At 39.1% G+C, this 26,146-nt stretch overlaps 1 protein-coding gene across 13 annotated transcripts in view; it reads right to left on the reverse strand.

The window, feature by feature from the left end:
• Veph1 (ventricular zone expressed PH domain containing 1) overlaps positions 1–26,146 on the reverse strand; it is a 297,176-nt gene that overhangs the window by 189,983 nt on the left and 81,047 nt on the right. For all 13 annotated transcript variants that reach the window (XM_087186416.1, XM_087186418.1, XM_087186419.1 and 10 more), the window contains one exon: positions 20,199–20,408. In XM_087186416.1, the coding sequence (XP_087042542.1) occupies positions 20,199–20,408 (210 nt within the window). The remainder of the gene's footprint in view (positions 1–20,198; positions 20,409–26,146) is intronic.

Consider the following 26,146-nt stretch of genomic DNA (forward strand, 5'->3'; position numbering starts at 1 on the left):
AAAATTGGGCTTCAACTTGCCAAAGATTAAAACTAGACCTGTATCTCTCACCATGCACTACACTAAAATCAAAATGGATTAAAGATCTAAATATTCAAATAGAAACTCTGAACCAGTTGGAACAGAGGTTAGGTAGAACCCTTGAAGACATCGGTGTAGGAAAAGATTTTATGAACAAAACCTCAGTCACCCATGAGCTAGCACAAACAATCAACAAGTGGGATCTCTTCTTATTCAAAGGCTTCTGCACAGCAAGAGAAACCACCAGCAGTGTGAAAAGACAATCCACAATGTGGGAAAAAATCTTCACCTGCTCTTCCTCAGACAAAGGTCTACTATCTCGAATCTATAAAGAACTTAAAAAGATCAGACCTCTCAAATTTAAAGACCCAATCCAAAAATGGGCATCTGAAATGAACATACATTTTTCAGACAAAGAAGTAGAAATAGCAAATAAATACATGAAAAAATGTTCAACATCACTGGTCATTCGAGAGATGCAAATGAAAACAATGCTGAGATTCCACTTCACTCCAGAAAGAATGGCTGCTATCATGAAATCAACCAATAACAAATGCTGGTGGGGCTCTGGGGAAAGAGGAACCCTGGTCCACTGCTGGTGGGAGTGTAGACTAGTGCAACCACTGTGGAAATTAGTATGGAAATACCTCAAAGAACTAGGACTGGAAGTCCCATTTGACCCCGCTATTCCACTGCTGGGGATCTTCCCCAAAGAATTAAAAGAATCATACCACAGTGATATATGTGCGCCCATATTCATAGCAGCACAGTTTATGATAGCTAAAACTTGGAAATAGCCCAAATGCCCATCAACTGGAGATTGGATAAAGAAAAAGTGGGGTTTTTTTTATAAAATGGAGTACTACTCAGCCATAAAAAATGACAAATTAGAGACATTTATAGCTAAGTGGATGCACATTGAGGCAATACTCTTAAGTGAAATAAATAGGACACACATGAATAAATTCCAAATAGTTTCTCTGGTGTGAGAAACTGAAAGTGTAAATAAGGACTAAATGTACAATAGGTAATGTGAAATAGCAAGAAAAGGGACAAAGGGGAAGGAAGTGGGAGGGCTAGGGGAAAGGATAGAAGGGAATGGGATTAATATGAGAAAATGGAAAAATAGGAACAAAATCTTTGTAAATAGGGAGGAATGGAGGGGTTGAAAGGAGGGCTGGGCAAGGATGAAAAATAAGAGCCAAGAGAAACTATGTAAAGGTGCAAATTTCCAATGATGAATGTCATTATATTGTATACCTAAAATGTACCAATGATTAGAATGAATAATCAAAAATGTAAAATAGGAAGAAAAGGTCCAAAGGGGTAGGGGTAGTGGGAGGGGCAGGGGAAAGGAAAGAAGGGAAAGGAAAAATGATGAGAAATGGAAAAAATGGAAATAAAATCTTTGTAAATAGGGAAGGGTGGAGGGGGTGAAGGGTGGGCTAGGAATGGGGAAAAAAATAAGAACCAAGATGCATTATGTAAAGGTACAATTCCCCATGAGAAATGTAATTGTGTTGTATACCTACAATGTACCAATAAAAGAATTTAATTTAAAGAAATAGGCTATCTTTCCTCCAATGAGAGTGGTAGGCTCCTTTGTTAAAGTTGAGGTGGCTGAGTATGTCTGGAGTTGTTTCTGCATATTCTAATCTATTCCACTCCTCCTCAGGTCTGTGTCTTTGCTAGTACCATGCTATTTTTTTTTATCACAGTAGCTTTGTAGTATAGTTTCAAGTTGGGGATTGTGATACCCCCAGCCATGTGTGACACCTTTTTGAGTCAAATTGTGCAGGGAGTATTAGGAACCCTTCTAGATCTTGCTTGAACTATGATAAATAAAGTAACTTAAAAAAAATGAAAATCAAAACTCAGCAATAGGAAAGTATCCCTTCTGAAATTTTGTGAAAGAATGAATTAGGATTACCTGTCTTCTTTGTATAGGAATGGGGATGGAGTGAGGAATTCTAAAAACATTACATAGAAAGTGTCAATGCATCACAATTTTTGGTCACCAAAGTATCATTTCTAACAAACATAGCAGCACAGGAGTAGAATCTTATTTAACTTTGCACTTTCTAATGTGAGTTGTGCCAAAGCAAGTGTGTGATAAATGTTCCCAAACTCTATTATAAATATTTGATGTTCCCTGGGTTTCTATTTATCCTAACAATGACAAGGATGATCATGTTAAAAGTTATTGATTGCTTGAAGCTGCAACTGGCCAGCAGAGAGACAAGCACCTTGAAGCTCCGTGGCTGTCCCGGGCCACACTCCTGGCATGGTGAGGTGTGCTTAGCTTGCTTAGCTTTGAGGGTGCCTCCAATGCCCAGCCCCTCCCCTCCCCCGCCCCGTGCGCCTCCTACATTCCAGCTTTTCTGTTACCTGGTCCCACACTACAGAGGCACAGGAGATTATAAAGACCCTTGTCCTGAGTGCCACAAGATAGAGCAGAAATTAGTAACAGAAAGAGGGCCTCTCAGGCTCCTCAATGAAAACTGAAGCTCAGCAGAAAATTAAAGAGAATCTCTACAATAAGGCACATCAGACCACTGTACTTGGTCTGCTGCTGGCTTGCTGAGACTCATTGACTCTTATATGCACAGGGATTCCTACATTGCCTACTGTGACAGCAGTGACATACCCTGAAGGAGGCCCATAATTTCTATTGCTATTTGCAAAAAAGAAAAAAAAAATTTCTCTTATTTTTAATTCTTAATTTTTACTTTTTTCTACTCTTCAAAGCTTTGCTTTTCTTTCTTTCTTTTATCTTTTCTTTCTCTCTCACTCATTCTCCCACTGTCCCACATTGCTGTTCATCTCCCCATTTGTTCCTTTCTGCACTGAATTCAGATTTCTCCCTTATTGTTATTTTTTTCTTCTCTTTTTCCTTCTCTTGATTATCATTAGGTTTAAAGGAAAGTAAATTCAGTATCTAGCCTCCCTGTTGCTGTTAGATGATTCTATTCACATCTTTGTTGTTTCATTCTGCCTTTTTCTCTTGCCTTTAACAACTTCTTAGAGTTTGTGTGATCTTTCTGTGTCCTCTGGCCTCATGGCTAATCTTACCTGTTCTTTCTACCTGTCCCTCCCTCCCCAACTCCTTTTAACTCCCCACCCCAAAGGGAAAAGATGCTATATTGAAGAGTTTATTCATTGTAAACTTATGTTGGGCTGGTCTTCAGTTTTAATTTAAATCACATAGTTAAAAGTGATAGATTAATAACTACCACAAATTGTCATTTTCTAAGCTGTGCTTGATGCTATGGTATTGCTGACTACGTCATTTGGGCTAACATGTTGTGATTGATCTAATTAGTTTTCCTTCCTGGTATAAGAAAAATAAAATAGCTTCAGAGTCATTAGAGTCTCAAAACCCAAACACAAGCTATATCTGGAAGACCCCTTTGAAAAGCAATCATTCCACAAGGGTCTCAAACACAGGCAACAAAGATACCTACATTAAGCAATTTTGAAATATCAACCCAGGAAATAAACCAAGGACAGTACCAAAAACAAAAATGAGAAGACACTTAAGCAAGGCACAAACACAGGCTTCCATGCCACAAAAAGGAAATTCTGGGGGAAATGAGGTGGAAAAGTCCGATAAGCAATCACTTGGATGCCCTGAACTGATAGCACAGGAAGTAACAAAGCAGATGCATGAGGCTCTAGAAAATTTCAAAACAGAAATAATCTCCCAGATAAATACAGACATGGTGAGCAGAGTGAAAGACATGATTAGAAGTTCTAGAGCAGAAACAGATAAGAAAATAGATGAGATCAGAAACATGCTGGAAGCCATGAATGCCCAGCATAAGAAAGAAATGGAAAACATGATTGCCCAACATAAGAAAGAAATGGAATCCATGAAACAGATTCAAACAGATAACCAGGAGATTAAAAACTCCATTGAAAGCATGCAGAGCAGACTAAGAGAATCTGAAGACAGAATATCAGATATAGAAGACAGGATAGCAGTTAAGGACCATGAAAACAGAGATTTCTTAAAGATAGTAAGGGGCCATGAGAAATCAATCCAATAGCTGCTAGATGATGCAAAGAAGAATATCATAAGACTCATAGGAGTCCACGAAAAAACAGGAGAAAGTACAACTGACATAAAAAACTGTTCACAGAAGTAATAGTAGAAAACTTCCCAAGCAGAGGTAGAGAATTGGATGTACAGATAAGTGAGGCATATAGAACTCCAACCAGCCATGACCAAAAAAAATCTACACCTAGACATATAATAGTCAAGATCCCAGAAACCCAACAGAAGAACAAAATTGTACAAGCAGTTAGAGAAAAGGAACAAATCACCTACAAAGGAAAGCCCACCAGAATCATGGCAGATTTCTCAACACAAACCCTCAAATCAAGGTGTGCCTGGAGTGAAGTATTTCAAGCCCTAAAAGAAAATAACTTCCAACCTAGACTGTTGTATCTGGCAAAACTATCTTTCAAAATCGATGGGGAAATTAGACACTTCCATGACAAAGAACACCTGAGAAATTTTGTGAACACCAAACCAGCACTCCAAACAATTTTAAGCAATATCCTAGAAAAAGACAATGAAGGTCACAACTCCATGAGGCCCAGCAGAGAGAAGGCAACACGCAAGGTAAGACACTAAAGCAAAAGGGGGGAAAATAAGAAATAAAAGAGCCAACAAGAGTAAAACATCATGACAAGGATGAGTCAATATCTGTCAATAATAACTATCAATGTTAATGGCCTCACTTCACCAATCAAAAGAAATAGACTGACAGAATGGATTAAGAAGCAAAACCCAGCAATATACTGTATACAAGAAACACACCTGGGGCCAGGGATTTAGCTCAGTGGTTCCACTGCCTGCCTTGCAAGCACAAAACCCCGAGATTGATCCCTGGTATCCCCCCCAAAAAAGAAACACACCTAACTCAAAAAGAAATCCATAGACTGAAAGTAAAAGGATGGAAAATAGTTCTCCATGTGACAAGAACCCAGACAAAAGCAGGTGTAGCAATCTTATTTGCAGACAAAGTAGATTTCAAACCAAAACTAATTAAGAGAGACAAAGATAGTCACTACATCCTTGTGAAAGGAACAATCCAAGAGGAAGAGATGACAATCCTAAATATATATGCACCAAATACGAATGCCCCCAACTATACAAAACAAATATTAATGGACATGAAAAACCAAATAAGCACTAATATAATTGTAGTGGGTGACCTGAACACCCCTCTATCACAAATAGACAGATCAACTAGAAAAAAAAATGACAAAGAAATTCTAGAACTGAACCAAGCTATTGAACAAATGGACTTAATAGATGTTTACACAGTGTTTCACCCCACAAAATCAGAATACACATTCTTTTCAGCTGCACACGGGTCATTCTCCAAAATAGATCACATGCTAGCTCATAGGACATATCTAAGTAAATGTAAAAGAGTCAAAGTTATCCCCTGTATATTATCAGACCATAGTGTAATACAATTGGAGATCAATAACATAAAAAACTGCTAAACTTCCACAAACACATGGAAATTGAACAACACCCTCCTGAAAAACCAATGGGTGACAGAGGAAATTAAAGAAGAATTTAGACAGTTTCTACAAGTAAATGATAATGCCAGTACAACATATAGGAACCTGTGGGACACAATGAAAGCAGTTCTACGAGGGAAATTCATAGCAGTGAATGCCCATATTAGGACAACAGAGAGAATTCAGTTAAATAACCTAATGCAGAACCTCAAGCTCCTAGAAAAAGAAGAGCATAACAAACCCAAAGCTCATACAAGAAAGGAAATTATAAAGATCAAAGCAGAAATCAATGCAATGGAGACTAAGACAATGATGCAAAAAATCAGTGAATCAAAGAGTTGTGTTTTGAAAGAGTAAAATCAATAAACCTTTATCCAACTTGATCAAAAAAAGGAAAGAAATTGCTCAAATCCATGCAATTAAGAATGAAAAAGGAGAAGTCACAACAAATCCAGTAGAAATCCAGAGAATCATCAATACCTACTTTAAGAACCTGTACTCTAATAAAATGGAAAAACACAGAATGGACAGATTCCTAGATACATACGAATTGCCAAAATTAAATGAAGAAGATATAGAAATTCTAAACACCCCAATAACAATGAGTGAAATTGAAAATGTAATAAAAAACTTACCAACAAAGAAAAGTCCAGGTCCTGATGGCTTTACTGCTGAATTCTACAAGATATTTAAAGAAGAACTATCACCATTACTCTTTAAACTCATCAAGGAAATTGAAAGGGAAGCAATGCTTCCAAATTCTTTCCTGAAAGCAAGTGTTATTTTGATTCCAAAACCAGGGAAAGACCCAACCCAAAAAAGAGAACTACAGACCAATCTCCCTAATGAATATAGACGCAAAAATCCTCAACAAGATACTGGCAAATAGAATACAGAGTGTCATCAAGAAGATCATACACCCTGACCAAGCCAGATTTATCCCAGGGATGCAAGGATGGTTCAGTATATGTAAATCAATAAATGTAATACACTATATTAACAGAGTCAAGGACAAAAACCACATGATCATCTCAATAGATGCAGAACAAGCATTTGACAAAATCCAACACCCAGTCATGATAAAAATGCTACAGAAAATTGGAATAGAAGGACTTTATCTCAACCTGATTAAGTCTATCTATGAAAAACCAACAGCCAACATCATACTAAATGGTTAAAAACTGAAAACTTTAATGCTAAAATCAGGAACAGGACAAGGATGCCCACTATCACTACTCCTGTTCAATATCGTCCTGGAAACATTAGCCATAGCCATTAGAAAAGAGAAAGAAATAAAAGGAATAAAGATCAGAAAGGAAGAGGTGAAACTGTCATTATTTGCTGATGATATGATACTTTACATAGAAGACTCAAAAAACTCAATCAAAAGTCTTCTAGACCTAATTGACAGATTCAGTAGAGTAGCTGGATACAAGGTCAACACTCAAAAAACAATAGCCTTCTTATACACAAATAGCAGACCCATTGAGAGAGAAATTCGGGAAATAATTCCTTTTACAATAGCATCTAAAAAAATGAAATATCTAGGAATCAATCTAACAAAGGAAGCAAAAAGACCTCTACACCGAAAACTACAGCACTCTGAAGAAGGAGATCAAAGGGGATATAAGAAAATGGAAAGATATCCCTTGTTCCTGGGTAGGAAGAACCAATAGAGTGAAAATGGCCATACTTTCAAAACTACTATATAGATTCAATGCAATGCCAATTGAAAGTCCAACAATATACTTCACAGAACTAGAGAAAATAATCCAAAAATTCATTTAAAAGCAGAAGAAACCTAGAATAGCAAAAGCAATTCTAGGCAACGGGGACATGGCAGGGGGTATCACAAGCCCCAACTTGAAACTATACTACAAAGCTACTGTGATAAAAACAGCATGGTACTGGCAAACAAACAGACCCGAAGATCAGTGGAATAGATTAGAAGATGCAGAAACAACTCCAGACATACTCAGCCACCTCATCTTTGACAAAGGAGCCAACCACCCTCATTGGAGGAAGGATAGCCTATTTAATAAATGGTGTTGGCAAAACTGGATTTCAACCTGTCAGAGATTAAAACTAGACCCATACCTATCACTACGCACTAAACTAAGATCAAAGTGGATTAAAGATCTAAATATTAAGTCAGAAACACTAAATTTGCTGGAAGATAAGTTAGGTAGAACTCTTGAAGACATTGGCATAGGAAAAGACTTTATGAACAAATCTTCAGTAGCATGGGAGCTAGCACAAAGAATCAACAACTGGGATCTCATCATATTAAAACACTTCTGCACTGCAAGAGAAACTACCAACAGAGCTAAAAGACAACCTACAATGTGGGAAGAAATATTTAGCAGCTGTAGCTCAGACAAAGGTCTACTATTGAGAATATATAAAGAATTGAAAAAAATTAGACTCCCCAAATTCAAAGACCCAATTCAAAAATGGGCATCTGAAATGAACAGACATTTCTCAGACAAAGAAGTGAAAACAGCAAATAAATATATGAAAAAATGTTCAACATCACTGGTCATTCAAGAGATGCAGATGAAAACAACACTGAGATTCCACCTCACCCCAGAAAGAATGGCTGCTATCAAGAAATCAACCAATCACAAATGCTGGCAGGGGTGTGGAGAGAAAGGAACCCTTCTCCATTGTTGGTGGGAATGTAGATTGGTACAACCACTGTGGAAATCAGTATGGTGATACCTCAAAGAACTAGGGCTAGAGGTCTCATTTGACCCAGCTATTCCCCTACTGGGAATCTTCCCCAAAGAATTAAAAGAATCATACCACAGTGATATATGTGCACCTATGTTTATAGCGGCACAGTTTGTAATAGCTAAAGCTTGGAAACAGCCCAAGTGCCCATCAACTGGAAACTGGATAAAGAAGATGTGGTTTTTTTATAAAATGGAGTACTACTCAGCCATAAAGAATGAGAAACTAGAGACATTTATAACTAAATGGATGCATATTGAGGCCATACTCTTAAGTGAAATAAATAGGACACACATGTGTAAATACCGAATAGTTTCTCTAGTGTGAGAAACTGAAAGTGTAAATAAGGATGAAAATGATTAAAATGAATAATTGATAATTTGAAATAAGATAAGGTCCAAGGGTTTGGGGATGGTAGGAGGGGAAGGGGAAAGGGAAGAAGGGAAAGGAAAAACTGTGAGAAAAAAAAAATGGAATCAAACTCTGTGTAAATAGGGAAGGGTGGAGGGGGTGAAGAGTGCACAGGTAATGGGAGAAAAAATAAGAACTAAGATACATCATGTTCTGGTACAAACACCCAATGATAAATGTAAATGTATTTTATACCTAAAATGTACCAATAAATATATATATAAATAAAAAATTTTTAAAAAAATTATTGATTGCTTATGTTGAAACAAATGGGTCTTTCAAAGAAAGTTGTAGGAGCATAGCTGCATGTATTTGTAAACATATGTGTACCAGGCATGCATGTATACATGTGGACATGTCCAGGCCCTCAGGGGTGTGCTGCAGGAGATAAATCCTATGTGGCCTGGACCGTTTGAAGCAGTACTTCTTACATATAAGAGCTTGTTAAATTGTAGATTCTGATTCAAGTTCATGGGTGATGGCCAATACTGAAGACCATACTTTGGCCAACACACAGGAAGCAGTCAGATTCTGAAAACCAGCATCTATAACTGATGACTGGAACCCAATGTCCATAATTATCCTGGCCTTCCTTAAACACAACCCGCCATGCCATCAGGTGCCATCTACTAACACAAGACACTAAAGTTCAGTCAGGCCCCAGTCTCTACATAGCAGTTGGCAAGTATCTGTGCGCCACCTGCTATGAGCCCATTACTTGGATGGTAAAACCGGACACATGCCAAAGTGTAAGACATTCTTCCTTCCTTCAGAATATTTATGGTGATTCAGGACTGTGTGTATTAACACACTAAGCAAACAAGAAGCAAATGGAACCAGAACATAAGCAGATGCTAAACTCTGTGTTACAGACGTACATTCTCAAATGTTCAGGACAGGACAGATCACAGTGGCCTGGGAGGTTGCTGAAATGCCTTTGTCTTGGATTAGGCACTCAATAAACAGACCCTGAACTGATGTGAGAAGCATTTATTTGGATGCTTCAGGAAACCAGTTGGGAAGTAAAAGAGTGAAGGAAGGGAAGAAAGGAAGGGAAGTAGCTCAGAAAGTACCCCGGGAAATTCTGGGAAAAGTTTATCTTATTTAAGGGGTAAGGGAGTTGGAGTATTAATACACAAACTCCTGTCACTGGGTAAGGGAGTTAAGAGGGAACAGGTAGAGAACTAATTCTACACATATGTACCCTGCCATGTATGTTAGCAAAATGGCATGTAAAATTGGGGAAAGCCAGGAGGAAATGCAGATGCTGGCAGCAGGAAATCTGGGTTTTACTGAATTCAGGACTGCTGCTATAATCTTAAAAGAGCAGTAGGATTTGAACTGAAATTAACAACTACTTCATGCTCTGCAACCTACCTGCTGCCAATGCCCAATTGTACTTACTGGATTAATTCATGGCTACAAAGGGCACCCACCAAGGGGTCGATTTCTGCTTTCCTTGGGGGAGACATGTGACTACCTCCCTCACTAGTGTAATAAAGTCAGACTGTCCCCTTCTGAAAAGAGGACAATCAGGTCTATGGGAAGCAGGCCACTGGGAGCAGGCTACTTGAAGCAGGCTACCTGTTTTGGGGGGTTCTATCCCAAGGGGAAGCTGATCAGTCAGACACCCTTTGGAGCAGTGTTGGTCAGACTTGCTAAGCTGCACTGGCTCATAAGAGAATTAAGGGCCTTTGTGAACTGGGTCAGCTGGACCAAAGTACAGTTGATACTTACAGGATATTGTTGAAAATTGTTGCAACATGTAACTTTTGTAACCATGACTTACTACTCTACATTTGCAACTGTTTGTAGGGACTGCTTGTCCTTTCACAGGCTCTTGAGTTTCTTGGGAACTGTGAGGTATATAGGATTAGATTACTTGTCTGCACTATGGAGGGAAATAGATCTCTTAGGCAAAGTTGAGAGAAGGGAGAAAGCAAGTCTTGTCTGCTAACGAGTGAGGAGTTTTCATAATCTGGCCCCAGTCCACTGTCCAACCTCCCTCCCTTCTATTATTCATCCTATGCTCCAGGTACCTGAAATTCTTCAGGGTCACAAGGCCTTTTTGCCAACTGATTTACATTGTGCATGATGTGCTTCCCTTAATCTACTCCTCTTCCCCAGATAATCTTATCATCCTGCAAGCTAAATTTATAACATTCTTCCAAACTCCCTCATGCAAGGTTAGTTTCTTTTATCTTGGATCCAGGTCAAAACTAAGAACTAGCAAGTACCAAATTAAATTCCAGTTGTCTATTTGTATACCCTTCTTTTCTCCAGTCCCTGTGAGCTCCTCTAGGGCAGAGACCATGTCTTTCTCCTCTCTGTGTGTCCATTATTCAGCAATGGGCCTTGTACCCAGAAACAATCAGCAGCAATATCATTGAGGGGAGATAAGGAATATCAGCACTCTTCTATGAAAGTATATTTTGTATGCACTTGAAGTTGTTTTGTTATAACACTTTGTTAGACATTTACTGTTAGTATTATTAAGTTAACATGGAATCTGTTTATAATATAAAATAATAGAGTTCTTCTCATTTTAGAAAAACTTTTCTCTAATTCATGACAATGTTGTGGTATTAAAAGTCAGTTGGGCCGGGATTTAGCTCAGTGGTTCTGGCAAGTGCCTTGCAAGTGCAAGGTCCCGAGTTCAATTTCCAGTACCAAAACAAAAACAAAAACCAAAAACCAAAAAAACCAAACCTACAAAAGTCGGTTGGAACCAACCATATCTTGAGAAAATGGATCCCCAAAGTCCTTGAGCCTACCAAAGTAGTAACTAAATTCACCATCCTTGGGGAAATTGTGGTTCCAAAGTCACAGGGTCTTTCTCTTGGCCCCCAGATTATTTAGTCTTGATTTGCAAGTTAAAGGTGTAAATCATCCATCCAGCTCCAATTTAGCAGGATGTTTTTCAGCAGTCAGGATGAGGACTATAATGTGGTTCTCAGTTACCTTTGTCATTCTTTTCCTTTTCCTCTTGAAAGTGTTTTTGTAGGCCTGCCGGATGTCACAGAAATGTGACCCAGGCAAGATGTGTGTCATTTCTTTACTTGAAAAGTGTCCATGACTCTGAGCCCAGAGAGGATGTAATAAACACATCCTGGTGCTTGGCCAGAATATTCTAACCAGTTAGCAAAACAAGGCAGAGGGCACAGGATTTAACACCCATGATGGCAGAGCTGTGCTCAGGGGTATGCCATTTGATCTTCACAGGTGCAGGCCAGTGGTCTCCAGTGAAGGAAAAACAGGTGGCTGTAGCATCCTTCCAAGTGCTATGAGATCATCTGTAAAACACTTTAAAAGCATCATATCTTTGTTTCTACCACATATGTCTGCTGCCTTGTATGTCTGGCATAGGGCTCAAAACATGTCGATGGAGCACGTGCTTCATGTTGGTATCTGCCTTCTAATGAGATCAGATCCTAAAGAGGATGTGATCATTGCATTAAATTGGTTTCCATTCATTTATGAAATTTATATCTATGGACAGAACATATGAATTCAAATTGGTCTATCAAAAAAAAATCAGAGTGGTTCCTAAAGGGATCTTTTCCAGGTTGACTCATGTTAGGAAGGGAGGCTAAATTAACTTCAATAGCCTAACCAGTGGGCTGCGACCCCTTTTGTGGCTGAGAGTTTAATGTGGGGAGAAGCTAATGAAACAAATAAAACCCTCTAAAACTGGAACAAACATCTTGTTTAAGTCCTCCATGGACAAGAAATGTCATCCTACCTTGGGTTTAATTTGAACCACTTCAGATTTAGTGACGAGAGTTTAAAAATAAAAGTTGCTGTAAACTTATTTGAGCTATTTCAATGGGTGGGAAGCTGGGGACCACCTGCCTTTTAAGGAAAGCAGTGTACTTTCAGTGTCCCAAGGATACAAAGCCTATATGAAATTGTAAAATTTCACGAAATGTGGTTTTATCATTTTTATTACTTATTCCTCCTAGGAAATGATGGTCCACAATATAAATATCAATATAAAACAGATATACGTTACACCCTTAGGAGGAAAACTACATACAGCAGTTATTTCCTAAAAAAAAAAAGGTAGCCAATTTTGGCTTCCACATTTAAGACTTTGTAAAGCTGTCTGCAGTACTTCATTCTAATTATGTCTGTTATTGTAACTTGTGCCACATACACCCACCCATTCAGCCACTTTCCTTGTAGAAGTGGTGACAAGGCAAGCCATTTACACAGTTACTGTCTTCCCTAATTTCCATGAGATTGAAGTTTCAGCCTGTTCACAAATACAGTGGACCCTCAAGTCATGACTGGCCCGATATACGAACAACTTGGGCTAATTAGCTTAATGGAAGATTCATTTGCCTCTTATTATCTATAGAATGTACCCAGGTAAACATCCAGATCTCAGCTGTATTGGCTTCAACCAACTTGAGTTACAACCAGCCTTCAGGAACCAATCTAGTTTGTAAGTCAAGGGTCCCCGGTAAATGCAATAAGAAAGATTTGGGCCAAGTAAATTAATAAGGTGCTGACATGTATTGGATATTTACTGTTTGATAGACACTGTTCCAACACAGTTTAATCCACTAAATCCTCACAGCAAATATATGAGGTGAATAGTACTGCTTTTCCCATTTTGCAGATGAGAAAATTAAGTCAAGAGATGTGACTTGCCTTCGGCCACATAGCTGGAAAGTGGAAGACTTAGGATTGAAACTGAGGCACTCTGACTGCAGAGTCACTGTCTTGAACACCATGTTCTACTCACAGAAAGCAAGTTCATTCACAAGATGAATTTTTGTAGGGATGTATTCTACATAGCAATCACTGCTTAGTCTACAATGGTGACTGTTCCTCTTTGGAGCTATATATTAACCAGTTTGCTGCCTACTGAGGCATCATGTGTGGAAAATTCTTTTCATTATCCATTCAGAATCATCTTTCATTTAAGTCACCTACCAAGAAGCTAGGATCCCCACTGTATCATCTTTCATCATAAAAGGGATAAATTGTGTAGGCTCTGAAGTATAATATCCTCTTTATACTAGTATTTTCTTCCTCTCTGTCTCTTTTTCAATTAATCAATTTTAGTTTTGATTGGCACACAATACTTGAACGTGTATATAAGGTACTGACTGATGTTTTGGTTTTTCTCATTTTTCTAAAGTTATAATTACATTCATAGAATTAGACAAAGACTTGATCAATGGCAGTGTCAAGTGAGAATCCAACTTTCACATTTTTAATTAACAGTCTTCCTGTGTAGTCATTCATGGCCACAAGGGAATTCCGTTGGATATAACAAAATTTCTTTTCTCAGGGACTCATGGAGGAGAAACACACATGGGACTGTGAATTAAAACATGGCACAGCTAATACGACATTTGCCCGAGTGTGGAGGAAGTATAGACCGGCATGACTCAGTCTACAAGAGGGAGCATTTGCACTGGGTTAGGAAAGATAAATAGGAGGAGGAAGTGAGGATTATCTAGGTTGAGAAACAGGTTGTGAAGATCACAATGCATGGTGCATTTAGAGAAGGAAGTAAAATCCGGAGAAGACAGAACATAAGGGGATGGAGTAGACTAGCTAGGGAAGAGAAGAAACTAGAGAGGAAGGTTGGGCCAAGCCAAGAAATTTGATAGCATCCTATAGACTGTGGATGAGCTTACAAAAGACTTTGTGCAAGGAAGTGTGCTCTGAATGTGCTAAAGAATGGTACAGCAACAACATAGGAGCCTGGGTTTTTGAAATATGGAGCTATAGACCACTGTCTAGACATCAAGTCTGAAAGATATTGAGGCCTGTCTTATTTAAATCACTGTTATTTTGGATTTTGGTGTTACTCTCGGCTAAACCCAGTTTACATTGCTGTGACAGTAGTCTAGAAAATTACTAAAGTGATCAGTAATGGATATATGAGGAGGGCAGGGTGGGTGATGGGCAAGATGCGATTCTAACCTAAGAAAAACACTTTAAATATTCTATGTCAAAGGTTCCCAAATGCTGATCTACCAGTAACTACATCAGAATGATACTGGCAGATGTTTTCATAAATCCAGGTTCCTGGGTCCCTTTCATGGAGAGTTTGATTAGTAGGTATTCTAGAGGGGCCCAACCTCAGCTATTTAAAAGTTTCACATGTAATTCCTAATTCCTATGTTCAAATGCAGTACCTTTGATAATTATTTGATCTACAGTTGTTCTCTTTCTGTCCCTCTCTCTGTCTCTGTCTGTCTCGTGTGTGTGTGTGTGTGTGTGTGTGTGTGTGTGTGTGTGCGCGCGCACATGCATGGGCATGTGGATAGGAGGAATCAAAACCATTAGAAAATTTTGTTTTGGGAAACAGAAACCAAACAAACTTAATTGTGAAATTAATTTCAATCAACCCTCTGTATTTGTGGGTTCTGCATCCATGTATCTAACCAACCAAGGTTCAATACTTGGGAAAATTTTTTTGTTTGTACTAACATGTACAAGCTTTTGGGGTCATTGTTTCCTAAAAATGCAGTATAACAACTTACACAGTATTTACTTGATTTATTTTTTCCCCATTAACTTTATTGGTACATTTTAGGTATAAAATAGTTACATTCATCATTAGGATCTTGTACTATTACATGAGTATCTTGGTTCTTATTTTTTTTCCCCCTTCCCTTGCCCTCCCTTCACCCCCTCCAACCTTCCCTATTTGCAAAGACCTTGTTTCCATTTTTTTCCTCTTCTCATATTTTTTCCTTTCCCTTTTTTCCCTTCCCCTACCCCTCCCAATTACCCTGCTCTTTTAGACCTTTTCTTCCTATTACACAATACCAGTTATACATTTTTTAAATTACAATATTAAGATCTAGGAGACATTATCACAGATTTTACAGAATTTAAAAGGATATAGAAAGCATATTACAAAAATCTTTTTTGGAAATAAATTTGACAACTTCTAAGAAGTACCTTGGAAGACAAATTAATGAAACTAACTCTGGAGGAAATATAAAATTTGAATAGCACCTATTAAAGAAAGTATATTCCTAGCTTGAACACCTACCTATAGGACAACAGCAGACTCATAAACATTTTAACTGATAAATTATATCAAACAATTAAAGCAGAAAAAAGAAGGAACGCTTCTCCCCTCATTTTAGGAACTCAACATTGTGCTAATCCTAAAACTGGATAAAGATAATAGAAGAAAAAGTATGAACATATATAGAAATTTATTTAACAAAACAAACTATTAGAAGTCAGATCTGGCAGGATGTAGAAAGTGGTTTTGTTACAGGGATGGCAGTGTTGGTTCAGCATTGGAAGATCCACCCCCAAAAGTCATCATTTTAACAGAGGAAAGGAAAAAGCCATATGATCCTGTCACTAGTTGGAGAAAAAGTATTGGACTAAATTCTACAGCTGTTCATGGTAAAAGCTATCAGGAGACTAGAAATAGAACAGAAACTTCTTAACAGATTAAAGACATGTACTCCATACTTCCAGCGAGAACACCTTATATGAATGGAGAAGACACAATGCTTTCTCCTTAAGGTGGGGAACAAGGGCAGATATGCTTACTCTTTATCTGTCCATTAAACTTTGGCACCTAGGCCCCACCAAAATAGTCTGGCAATAAAATGACACAATTAGGATAGGTTTGGCACAGCAGAAGCAAAATCTTTATATGTACATGAAATGATCATCTACAGAGAAAACACTAAGATATCTCTAGGAGCCCCTAGAACTTGTACTTGAATTTAGCAGTATCAGAAAACACAAGGTATATATAAAAATTCAGGTCTGTGTATACTTGCTATAAATGAAGAATTGGATATTGAAATTTAAAAGTTATGTAGGAGTACAAAGGACCTAGAAAAGTTAAAAACAAAAACAAAAACAAAAACAGTGTTGGAAGACGTTTAGCACCCAATTTTAAGACTTCTTCTAAAGCTACAGTAATCAAGGCAGTGTTGGTGTAAGAAAAGACATATAGATCACTGGAATAAAACAGAGAATCTAGAAATAGAACCACACATATATGGTCCACTGAGTTTTGAAAGATTATTTAACATTAGCATTTTAGAGAATATAAACTCAATTCAGGAGCCGAGGAAGAGATAGTGTTTTCAGCAAACGGAACTAGAACACCTGGTATCCATATATAAAAAATTAACCTCCACCCTTTTTTTCCATACATGAAAATAACTCAAAGGGATCTATGAACCTAAATAAGAAAGCCTAAAAGTATGAAACTTTAAGAAGAAATTATAAGGGAAAACATTTTTGAATTCAGGGTAGGCAAGAACTACCTAGGATACAAAAGACATGATATATAAAAGAAAAAAAATTGATAAATGAGATTCCATCAAAATTTAGAACTTTAAATGACATCATTAAAAGGAAAAGTAGTCCTTAAACAGACCATATTTCCAACGCATGACCAGAATATATAAAGAACTCTTACAGCTCATTAATAGACAACCCAATTAAAATGTAGACATATGAAGATGATAAATAGCCAGTATAGCACAAGGAATGGTGTGCAACTCTAGAATCAGAAAAATACTAATCAGTACAATAATAAGATTGAATTATACACTCATTAGGGAGATGAAATTAAAAGTTTTAAAAGCCTTGTCATGACTTTTTCTTTTTGTTGGATTCTCCTCCTTTGCTTTTAATTTGTCACAACTAATGGATTCATTCTGCTGGGTTTCCTGGGGTTGTAATCCTCATTGTCTTTTCCTAGGGTATTGTCTAAAATGTTTTGGCGTGCTGGTTTGGTATTCCTGAAGTTTCTGAGGTGCTCTTTATCATGAAAGTATCTTATTTCTCCATCAATTTTGAAAGATAGTTTTACAGGGTACATCAATCTGGGTTGGAGGCTGTTTCCCTTTAGGGCTTGAAATACATCAGTCCAAGCTCTTCTTGCCTTGAGGGTTGGCATTGAGAAGTCTGCAGTGATTCTGATGGGCTTTCCTTTATATGTGATTTGTTTCTTTCCTCTCGCTGCTCGTAGAATTTTGTTCTTCTGTTGGATTTCTGGAATCCTAACTATTATATGCCTATGTGTAGATTTTTTTTTATTAAGGCTAGCTGGAGTCCTATATGCCTCACTTATCTATATGTCAAATTCTTTTCCCCTCCTTGGGAAGTTTTCTGCCATCACTTCTGTGAATAGTATTTTTTAATGTCATCTGCACTCTCTCCTCTTTCTTCATTGACTCCAATCAGTCTTATGTTATTCTTCTTTGCATCATCTAGCAGCTGCTGGATTGATTTCTCATGTTCCCTTACAATTTTAAAGCAATTTTTCTTTTCCTGGTCACTAATTGCAATCTTATCTTCTATATGTAAAATTCTATCCTCACATTGGTTCATTCTGCTGTGCAGACTTTTGATGGAGTTTTTAATCTCTTAGAAATCTCTTTGTATCTGTTTTATGGATTGCATTTGTTTCCTATGTTTGGATTCCATCATGTTCCTGAGCTCCTCTATTTTTTATCTGTGTCCTCTCTAGATTTATTAATCATGTCTTGCACCATGAGCAAAATCTTTGCTGTTATCTGAGTAATTATTTCTGATTTCATTTTTCCCAGATCCTCTTTTGTTGCCAGTTCAGAGAGTCCAGGTGGTTGAGTATCAGATTGTTCCATCTTGTTTCCCTTTGGGGTTGCTGTAGGTGATCTGGAAGTCTGTTTTTGACGCTTGTTTATGTGTTTTCTCATTTCCACAGGGGGTGGGGGGGGGAGGTGCTTCTGGCTCCCACGTGGCTCACCTTCTCTCCCCTAGAAGCTTGGGATGGCAGCAGGGGAGCTTCCTTCCAGGTTCTGGGACCAGCTGAGCTTACACAATATTTACTTTAAGTACACAGGAGGATGTGTGGGGGTTTATAAAAATTCTGTGCTGTTTTACATAAGTGACTTGAACATTTTTTTATCCTGGGGGGTCCTGGAATCAATTCCTGGGGATACTGAGGGACAACTATATTCCTCAGGTCATTTGGATCCACTTGTACTTCTCCTGTGATGTTGCCACCAGAAAGGTCTCTTTTGTTAGCCTTAGTTCAGACCAACGCACAGTGACACAGTTGTATGTAGGTAGTGTTTTTGTTTTTTTATAAATTTCATTTTTTGTGGGAAGTTTACCCACCTCCAGTGTGTGTTGCTGCACATTAATGAATCATAAATGTATTTATGACCAAAGCAAACAAACAAACAAAAAACTACCATTAAACTTCAGGGCTTTATACCTCAGAGACTGAATTTTTTGGTCCTTGTAAAGATCTGCAAAGTCAGCAGATTCAGTCAAACAGCTGTCAGCTGAAGCTGGCCTAGCAATACTACAGCAGCAGGCTTCACTGGCAACAAAAGTGACAGGCAGGAGAAAACACTACCACAAGGCTGACTGTGGCAGGTGCAAGGCATTCCCACAGCAATGAATAGCAAGGAGTTACACTAAGAAGCATGTCCATATCAGAGATCTCTTTTCAAGATCTATCTTCACAATGATGTGTATGGGCTGCTCAGGAGCTCAGTTCTCCCACCTTCTACTGTGAGGCAGAAGTGCCCTCTGCCAGAAAGAAGCCCAGGACTCATAGGGCTTTCTACAACTCTCAGCAGAAAGAAACTAAAATAGCATCAAAGATCCATTTTTAATGCAAAATGTGAAAACAAATGTCAAGGATATCACAGCTCTAACTCCAAATGGGCCACCAATTAGCCCAGTCTAAATCTAGGTGAGTCACATAATCTTTCTCTTTCTTTTTTTTTTATCTTGGACAGAATCAAGGGGTTAAACTTGATGAACTATGAAATTCCTTTTAATAGTTGGACAATTTTATATTTAATAGCTAAATATATGTAAGTAGATTAAATGAAAAGCTTCTAATAATTAACAATTACTTATTTGCTTTTATTTTTAAAAAGACAAAAATCCTAAATCATCAGAAAGACACACATTTTGTATATATGGATGTCCCTGTCCATACTCTTTGGGACCTCAATTTCTAGAAACTTTCTTGATCACTGTGAACTCTGTTGGCATCCAGTTCTTGCTGCTGAAAGATCTCATTATGCAAATATTTAGGCTAGAACTTTTAAACACCCACAAACATTTATTTCACTCTCCCACATAACATCATCCAGAGAGCACACCGTGCTGAGTCCAGGAGCTTATTGACATGATAGCTATGGGGTTTCTTGATGGGTAGTCTCTGAGAACCAACTCCCTGCTTACAGACGATCTCCTGGAACAGAGCTGCAACTAGAAATGACATGAAGCTCTTTTAAGGGCTGTTACTGTTTTAAAATGGTCTTGAGGCTGTCATAGCACTTCCTCTCCCTTTTAATCCTCCTCTTCCTTCAGGTAACCCATGATGAAATCCTTACTTTCTGAACTATCCACCTAACCCTGCTTGATCCAGGGGTCACTGTCTACCCAAAAGTTTGAAAGAGAAATGGGAAGTCACAGAAGTCCCAGGAAAGATGGGGAGGTAAGAGCAACAAAGACAAAAAAGCTTAACTTACTTCATCCACATGCCCAATAGCTCCATAGATCCTCGCCATTTGTCCAATGAGATAGGGAAATCTCTCTCCAATCTCTTTCAGCATTGGAAGAAAACTGCTCAAAGCCACTGGCTCATAGCCAGCTATCTCTAGAAGGATGTTTAGGATGATGTCATGATGGGTTGAACTCTTCAAATTCCTGATTAGAAAAGGAATACATTTCTGAACCACCTGCAAAGAGAAAGGAGAGGAGGAGGGAAGAAGAAGAAGCAAAGAGAAAAAGTAATTAAATCAGAATCAATTTGTAAAGCAAACATTTTAAATGTGAAATCTGAACTCCGTGTATTCTGGGATCATTATCCGCAGTGGAACATAAGCAAACCTCCAGACTTTGGAACCTAAAACTTACAGTAACATCTTCAGGTCTTTCAGGTATTTTTCTTTTAATTTGTGTCCTATTGTTGAAGAGTGCCATTTACAAAATATTTATATGCTGCTCTTCGTGAATAAGGTTTTGGTATGTTATGTTCTCATCTGGAATGTTACATTCCCTCTAACCACTATGGGAGCCGCAATTTGAAATACAATATAAGTGAGAGGAAGGATGAGAAAAGGAGAAGGAGGAGGAGAAGGACAAAGGAGGAGGATGAAGGAAAAAGAAGAGGAAGAAAGAGGAGACGGAGAGAGTAGAAGAAGGAGAAGGAGGAGAAAGAAAAGGAATAAAGGAAAGAGAAGGTGGTGGAGGAGGAAGTGAAGGAGGGAGACACAGAACAAATATATATGCTTAGGCAGAGTTGAATCCATAGAAATAGAAGAGAAACCATGAATACTGTAAACAAAGTAACAGCAATTCTGTAAGTTAAACAAAAGCTGGTTGTTTTGTTGTGAATTCATAATATCCCAAAATTTATGATGATGGTGATAGAAAAGATAGATATTTCTCTTTTTTTTTAGAACAATAAACAACTTTATTACATGAGCTACCCCAGGAGAGAGGACTTATTTATCTTTCCAGGCAAGATAGATATTTCTTGATGCTTATCACACACATGAAAGGAGAGTGGTGCTTTGGGCTTTAGATAGATTATTCTTAGATTATAAAGAATTTTTATTTTCCACACACAGGGCATTTCCCTAGGCTGGTGTCTTCAGTGCTCCTCACTGGGCACTTGCATCATGTCTCAGAGAAAATTGTATCTTTGCTGAAAGTAAGCAGCCCCTGAGACAACCTAGATGGTTGCCTGAAAGCAAGTTGGCATGATCACACACCCCACACCGGGGGTACTGAAGGAAATCGGAACTCCAAATCTCTCTCCCTTCTGTTCAGCCTTCACTCTGCCACCAGACTCATATCCTAAAATCTAAATCTGAACAAATTAAGTCTCTTTTAGAAATTTTCAATAATTTCTCATAGTCCAAGGCCAGAATCCCACTACCATGGTTTTGCAAGATCTTCACTTCTGGGCATATCTGCTTCCTTTGCCCCATGGCTGGTGGCATAGCACTGAGCACCCACAGAGAACAAAGAGACAGGTCTCATATTTTCATATTTGATCTTCCCTCTGGCCCACCCTAGCACACACAGGACCTGGGACTAGAGTCCATGTGGAGTCCCTTATTTCCCACTCCCAAATATTTAGCAACTGCGCAAATCATTGTACTCCCCTACCTGACAAATGCATCTTTGGAACAATCTGGGATGCTTGATTTGAATTTAGAATTTGTGGCTATAGGGAATGGGGAGAGATGAGCTCCAGCCCCCAAATTTTGTCCTGCCCTTCTCTTCCTATTTCTATCTTTGCCTTGCACTTGAATTCACCATAGCCACCACTGAGGGAAATGAAGTCACATTGCTGTCATGGCTTGTCTTCAGGTGAGCAAATCCAGGAGCCAGGGTTGTCCACACCCTGGAAGCCTAATTGCCATACCTAGGAAAATTCTGAGGTCCCTGTCACTTGGGGCTGTGTTCAGTAGATGATGTAATAGAGGAGAATCAGACTAGGACCCCATGAAACAAATAGGCAGGGCAGGCCTAGCCTTGAGTCTCTAGTCCCTCCTGAACAGTTATTCATTTCCTTTTCTGTGCACCCATAGCAGGCTGTTGATAAGCGTAGTGTATGTTCACTAAATTGAAATTTTGTGGGTACATCTCTGCAGGTCATGAGCATCTTCAAAATAAGGTAGCCTGAAAATTGTCCTATAATTTAATTGGTACAAAATGACGTTTAAATTCTTATGCTTCGTATAACTAGTAGATGTGTACTTGTGTGTGCCTCTTAAATTAGTCCTCAGGCCACTTTCTCCTTTAATTAACTTGGTTAGCAGTAAGAGTTTATTAATATCTAGATACCTACACAATGTTCTGTTCATTTACCTCTCAGTCCTTCCACACTGGAAAATATTATATCTTTTGAAAATCATGGTGCTGCTCTAATGACTGTTTCAGAACAGTCTATATATTCTATCACTTCATCTTCCTAATGTTCTATAAATGACTAGCTACTTTAAATACATGCCAAAAGTGACCTCTGAGTGTTGTTAGCCGGATGATGCTCTGTTAGGTGCTGCAGAATTAGGTATGTGAACAGGAATGCTCTGCACAGCTGAGAGAAAATCCTGGGAAACAGCTCTCTCCTTTAGGGACCAATCACAAAAGCAGTTCCTCCTGGCCTGACCACTAATTAAGAGGGCTGCACTTGCCACTTTCTGTCACTCATCTCTGTGTGCTGTGGTCAGAAGCCCATGTCTCAGGGATAATAACAGATGTGCTCACACATGTTGCTAAATTTTGTTCCTTTGGTTGGCTAGACTACGGCATGGCTTGCAGCAGCCAAGAAAATACAGACTCGATTCTCATAAGGGCCACTTGGGAAACTGACCACCCAGCCTTTTCCTATAAATGGATCCTAAAGATTCCCTGGAGGTACCGACCATGAGTCACTGGCCAGAAATTGCCTCTCTCTGGGAAGAACTGTTTCCTGAAAACAAGGATGTCCAGAGGGCAGTGAGGAAGGATGGAAACCCACATCCTGAGGTACACACATGTTGAAACTATGCCATCTTCACAACTTTATGGGCTAATCAGCTTTTTGTAGAGAAAATTTTGTTGGAGGGGCAACTGTTGACTCTCCAGTACAAAAGGTGAGTAGTGAGATCTGCTTTCCAGAAAATATAAAGCTGGGTGTGTGGCACATGCCTGTAATCCTAGCATTCTTGGAGACTGAGGCAAGAGGATCACGTTTGAGCCCAGCCTGGGCAACTCAGAGACTTAATGAGACCTTGTTTTAAAAAAAGGAGGGAGAGGCTGGGGATATATCTCATTGTGTGAAGGCCCTAGGTTCAATTCCCAGTATCATCACCACCAAAAAACTATAAAAATAAACAAACAAACAAACAAATAAATAAATGAAAAGTGAGAAAGCAAGAAAAAGAAAACATGAAGGACACAACTCTGCATTGTGCCCTTACTGGAAAGCACATTCAGTTTGCCTCCAGGTTCCTAGAGTCAGTAGACATTTTATGCCAAAACAAAAGTTCCACTTTAACTCCAGTTCCACTCTAACTCCAATTTCACAGGGTCAAATACCTCCCCGCTTCTTATTTCATCTGAAAAGAAATTACTTAGACTGGAGTTGAAAGCTTCTGTCTGCATTTCTGATTTGTTGGCACTTACTGCATTCTCCTCTCAGTAGACCCTCTCTTCATGTTTCCTCCCATCCTTCTCCCTGCCCACTGTGTAAGGAACAGATGAGAGAAGAGATAAACCCAGCACTTCTGTATCTCCATGCCTGTGTCAGTGCAGGTTCGAGGAGAGCAGCAGGAAGAGCTGAAGGAGGCCAATTTAATATGAAGAGAAACGCTGTTCCCTTGTTATGACTTCCCAACTTCCCGCCAGTTAGGATCCTGGCATGGGTGGAGTCATTCCCATCACTGTAGGCGTCTCCTAAACCCCAGTCTCTTCATGCAGGGTCCACACTCAGCCCTCACACTGCCAGCATTTGCATTCCCTCTCTTCCTCTTCCTCAATCCATTCAACTCTCCTCCTCCTCCTCCTTCTGTGTAGCTCACCCTCTGTCAGCTCTCCCACACTGCCTGCTGCGTCCTCTGAAACACCCATTTGTTTCACAACCCACTGGCTTTCAGCTTCAATATTTTAGTGTCAGATTTCATTGGCTGGAATTAGACTAGGTTTATGCTGTAGCTTGGTCTTATCTGTCTGGTTTTGGAAAAGTTGCCTAACTGAGCTTCCAACTGTCTCTCTGTGGGAGTTTTAGGGAAGATAGTCTGACTGTACTGGTCAGAGGAAGACATGGAAATTACTTAGGTGATAAGGATGAGGCGGGTTTGAAAAGCCACCTCCCCCAGCCACTGTTTCTATCAGTTTGTAACCTTCCCAACATTTGGCTTTTTTAAAAAAATCTATAGATTGTTTTATAAAATCAGAAGACTTATTGTGGGCAACAAATGAGGTAATGTCTGTACAACGCCCACACCGTGCCCAGTACACGGCATGGGCTCAGCCACTATCAGTGCCCTTTGTCCACTGAGTCAGCCTGAGAAAACCTTGCAGCCTTCTCAAGTGGAAGCTGCTTAGTTTCTTCCCCAGGCCAAGAGAGGGGGAGTTGAGAGTAAGCAGGGGCCTGGGTTCCAAGTCCTTGATCTATCTTATTATTTACTACATGGGTGATGATGGGCAAATTTATTTCTGAGAGCATCTGTTTTAACTGATGTAAATGGAGAAAAAATGATAGAATTATTTGCAGGATTAAATGAGATATTAGATGTAAAGACAGAGCTCTTGGTGAATGATCAAGCTCTCTGAAAATTTAGGCAGTAATACTGACTTACCCATATAGGAAATATTTATGAGAGGACTTCTGGATGGCAGATGTTATGCTAGCCCCTGGGGATACGGTGGTGAACAAGATGCTTCTCATTTCTCAAGCATCTGCATCCAGTCAAGGTAGGCCAGGAAAAAGACCAGGGCAGACAAATTCATTTCAGTATGAAATTTTTCTATGGTAGGAATTGGGGTGGTGGTGGTTACAGAACATTTTTAGCATTTTTTTTTAAGCTGCTGGCTAATGGACTGGAATAGTAAGCTAAGAAAGGGTGGTGGTTGTGAGGTAAGAACCTTCCAGGTAGACAGCATAGCATATATGTAAAAGCTCAGTGCCCTGAGAAGATGTTCATCAGTGGCTTTCAAACTCCTGTGTGGAGGTTATTAGAGAAAGTAATCAGAAGCCTGCTTTTAAATGGCTGCATAGGCTTTTCCTGACTCTCTGGGCATCTACAAGTTCTGATGTAACCTCTTTGGATCCCACCTGTGGAGTCACCCTCACTCTTGGGCCTGGCCATATTGAGAGGTTGTCCCCAAGTCCTTTCACCTTACTTCATTCTCCAAGTGAGCCTCTTATGGGCTACATTTACCTTCATGTCCACTAATTACCCAATGGAAAAAAGTTTGCTTAAGATAGTCTCTTCAGATCCCTCATGAACTTTTCTTGAAAGGAATTTATAGCTATTTATTTATAGCTGCAGAGAAAATGGCACTTCAGCTGCCTCTATGAGGCCAAATTTGGCCTTTCAGTCACTCCTCCCCTATTCTGCATGTCATTTGGCCCCCAGGCTCTACCTGCAGTATACAGTATAGTGGCACCTGAAGATAGACATGGCTAGGTTAAAGGTCTTAAGATGAGTGATTATGCTGGTTATCTGGTGACCCTGGTAATCACAGGGGTCCTTATAAGAGAGAGGGAGGAGAGCCAGAGCCAGAGAAAGAGAGATGATGAGAAAAGCTGAGGTTAGAGTGATGTGGATCGAGACATGGAAAAGGCAAAGGAACAGGTTGTTCCCTAGCGCCTCCAGAGGCAATCAGCCCTGCTAATGCATTGTGGACTTCTGACCTGAAGAACTCTAAGGTAATAAATTTGTGTTGCTTTAAAACACTAAGTTCATGTTAGTTTATT

The sequence above is a fragment of the Heterocephalus glaber genome, unplaced genomic scaffold (genome assembly GCF_053883595.1).
Source record: "Heterocephalus glaber isolate CG9 unplaced genomic scaffold, H.glaber_assembly_v1.0 deba00001504, whole genome shotgun sequence".
Taxonomy (NCBI): domain Eukaryota; kingdom Metazoa; phylum Chordata; class Mammalia; order Rodentia; family Bathyergidae; genus Heterocephalus; species Heterocephalus glaber.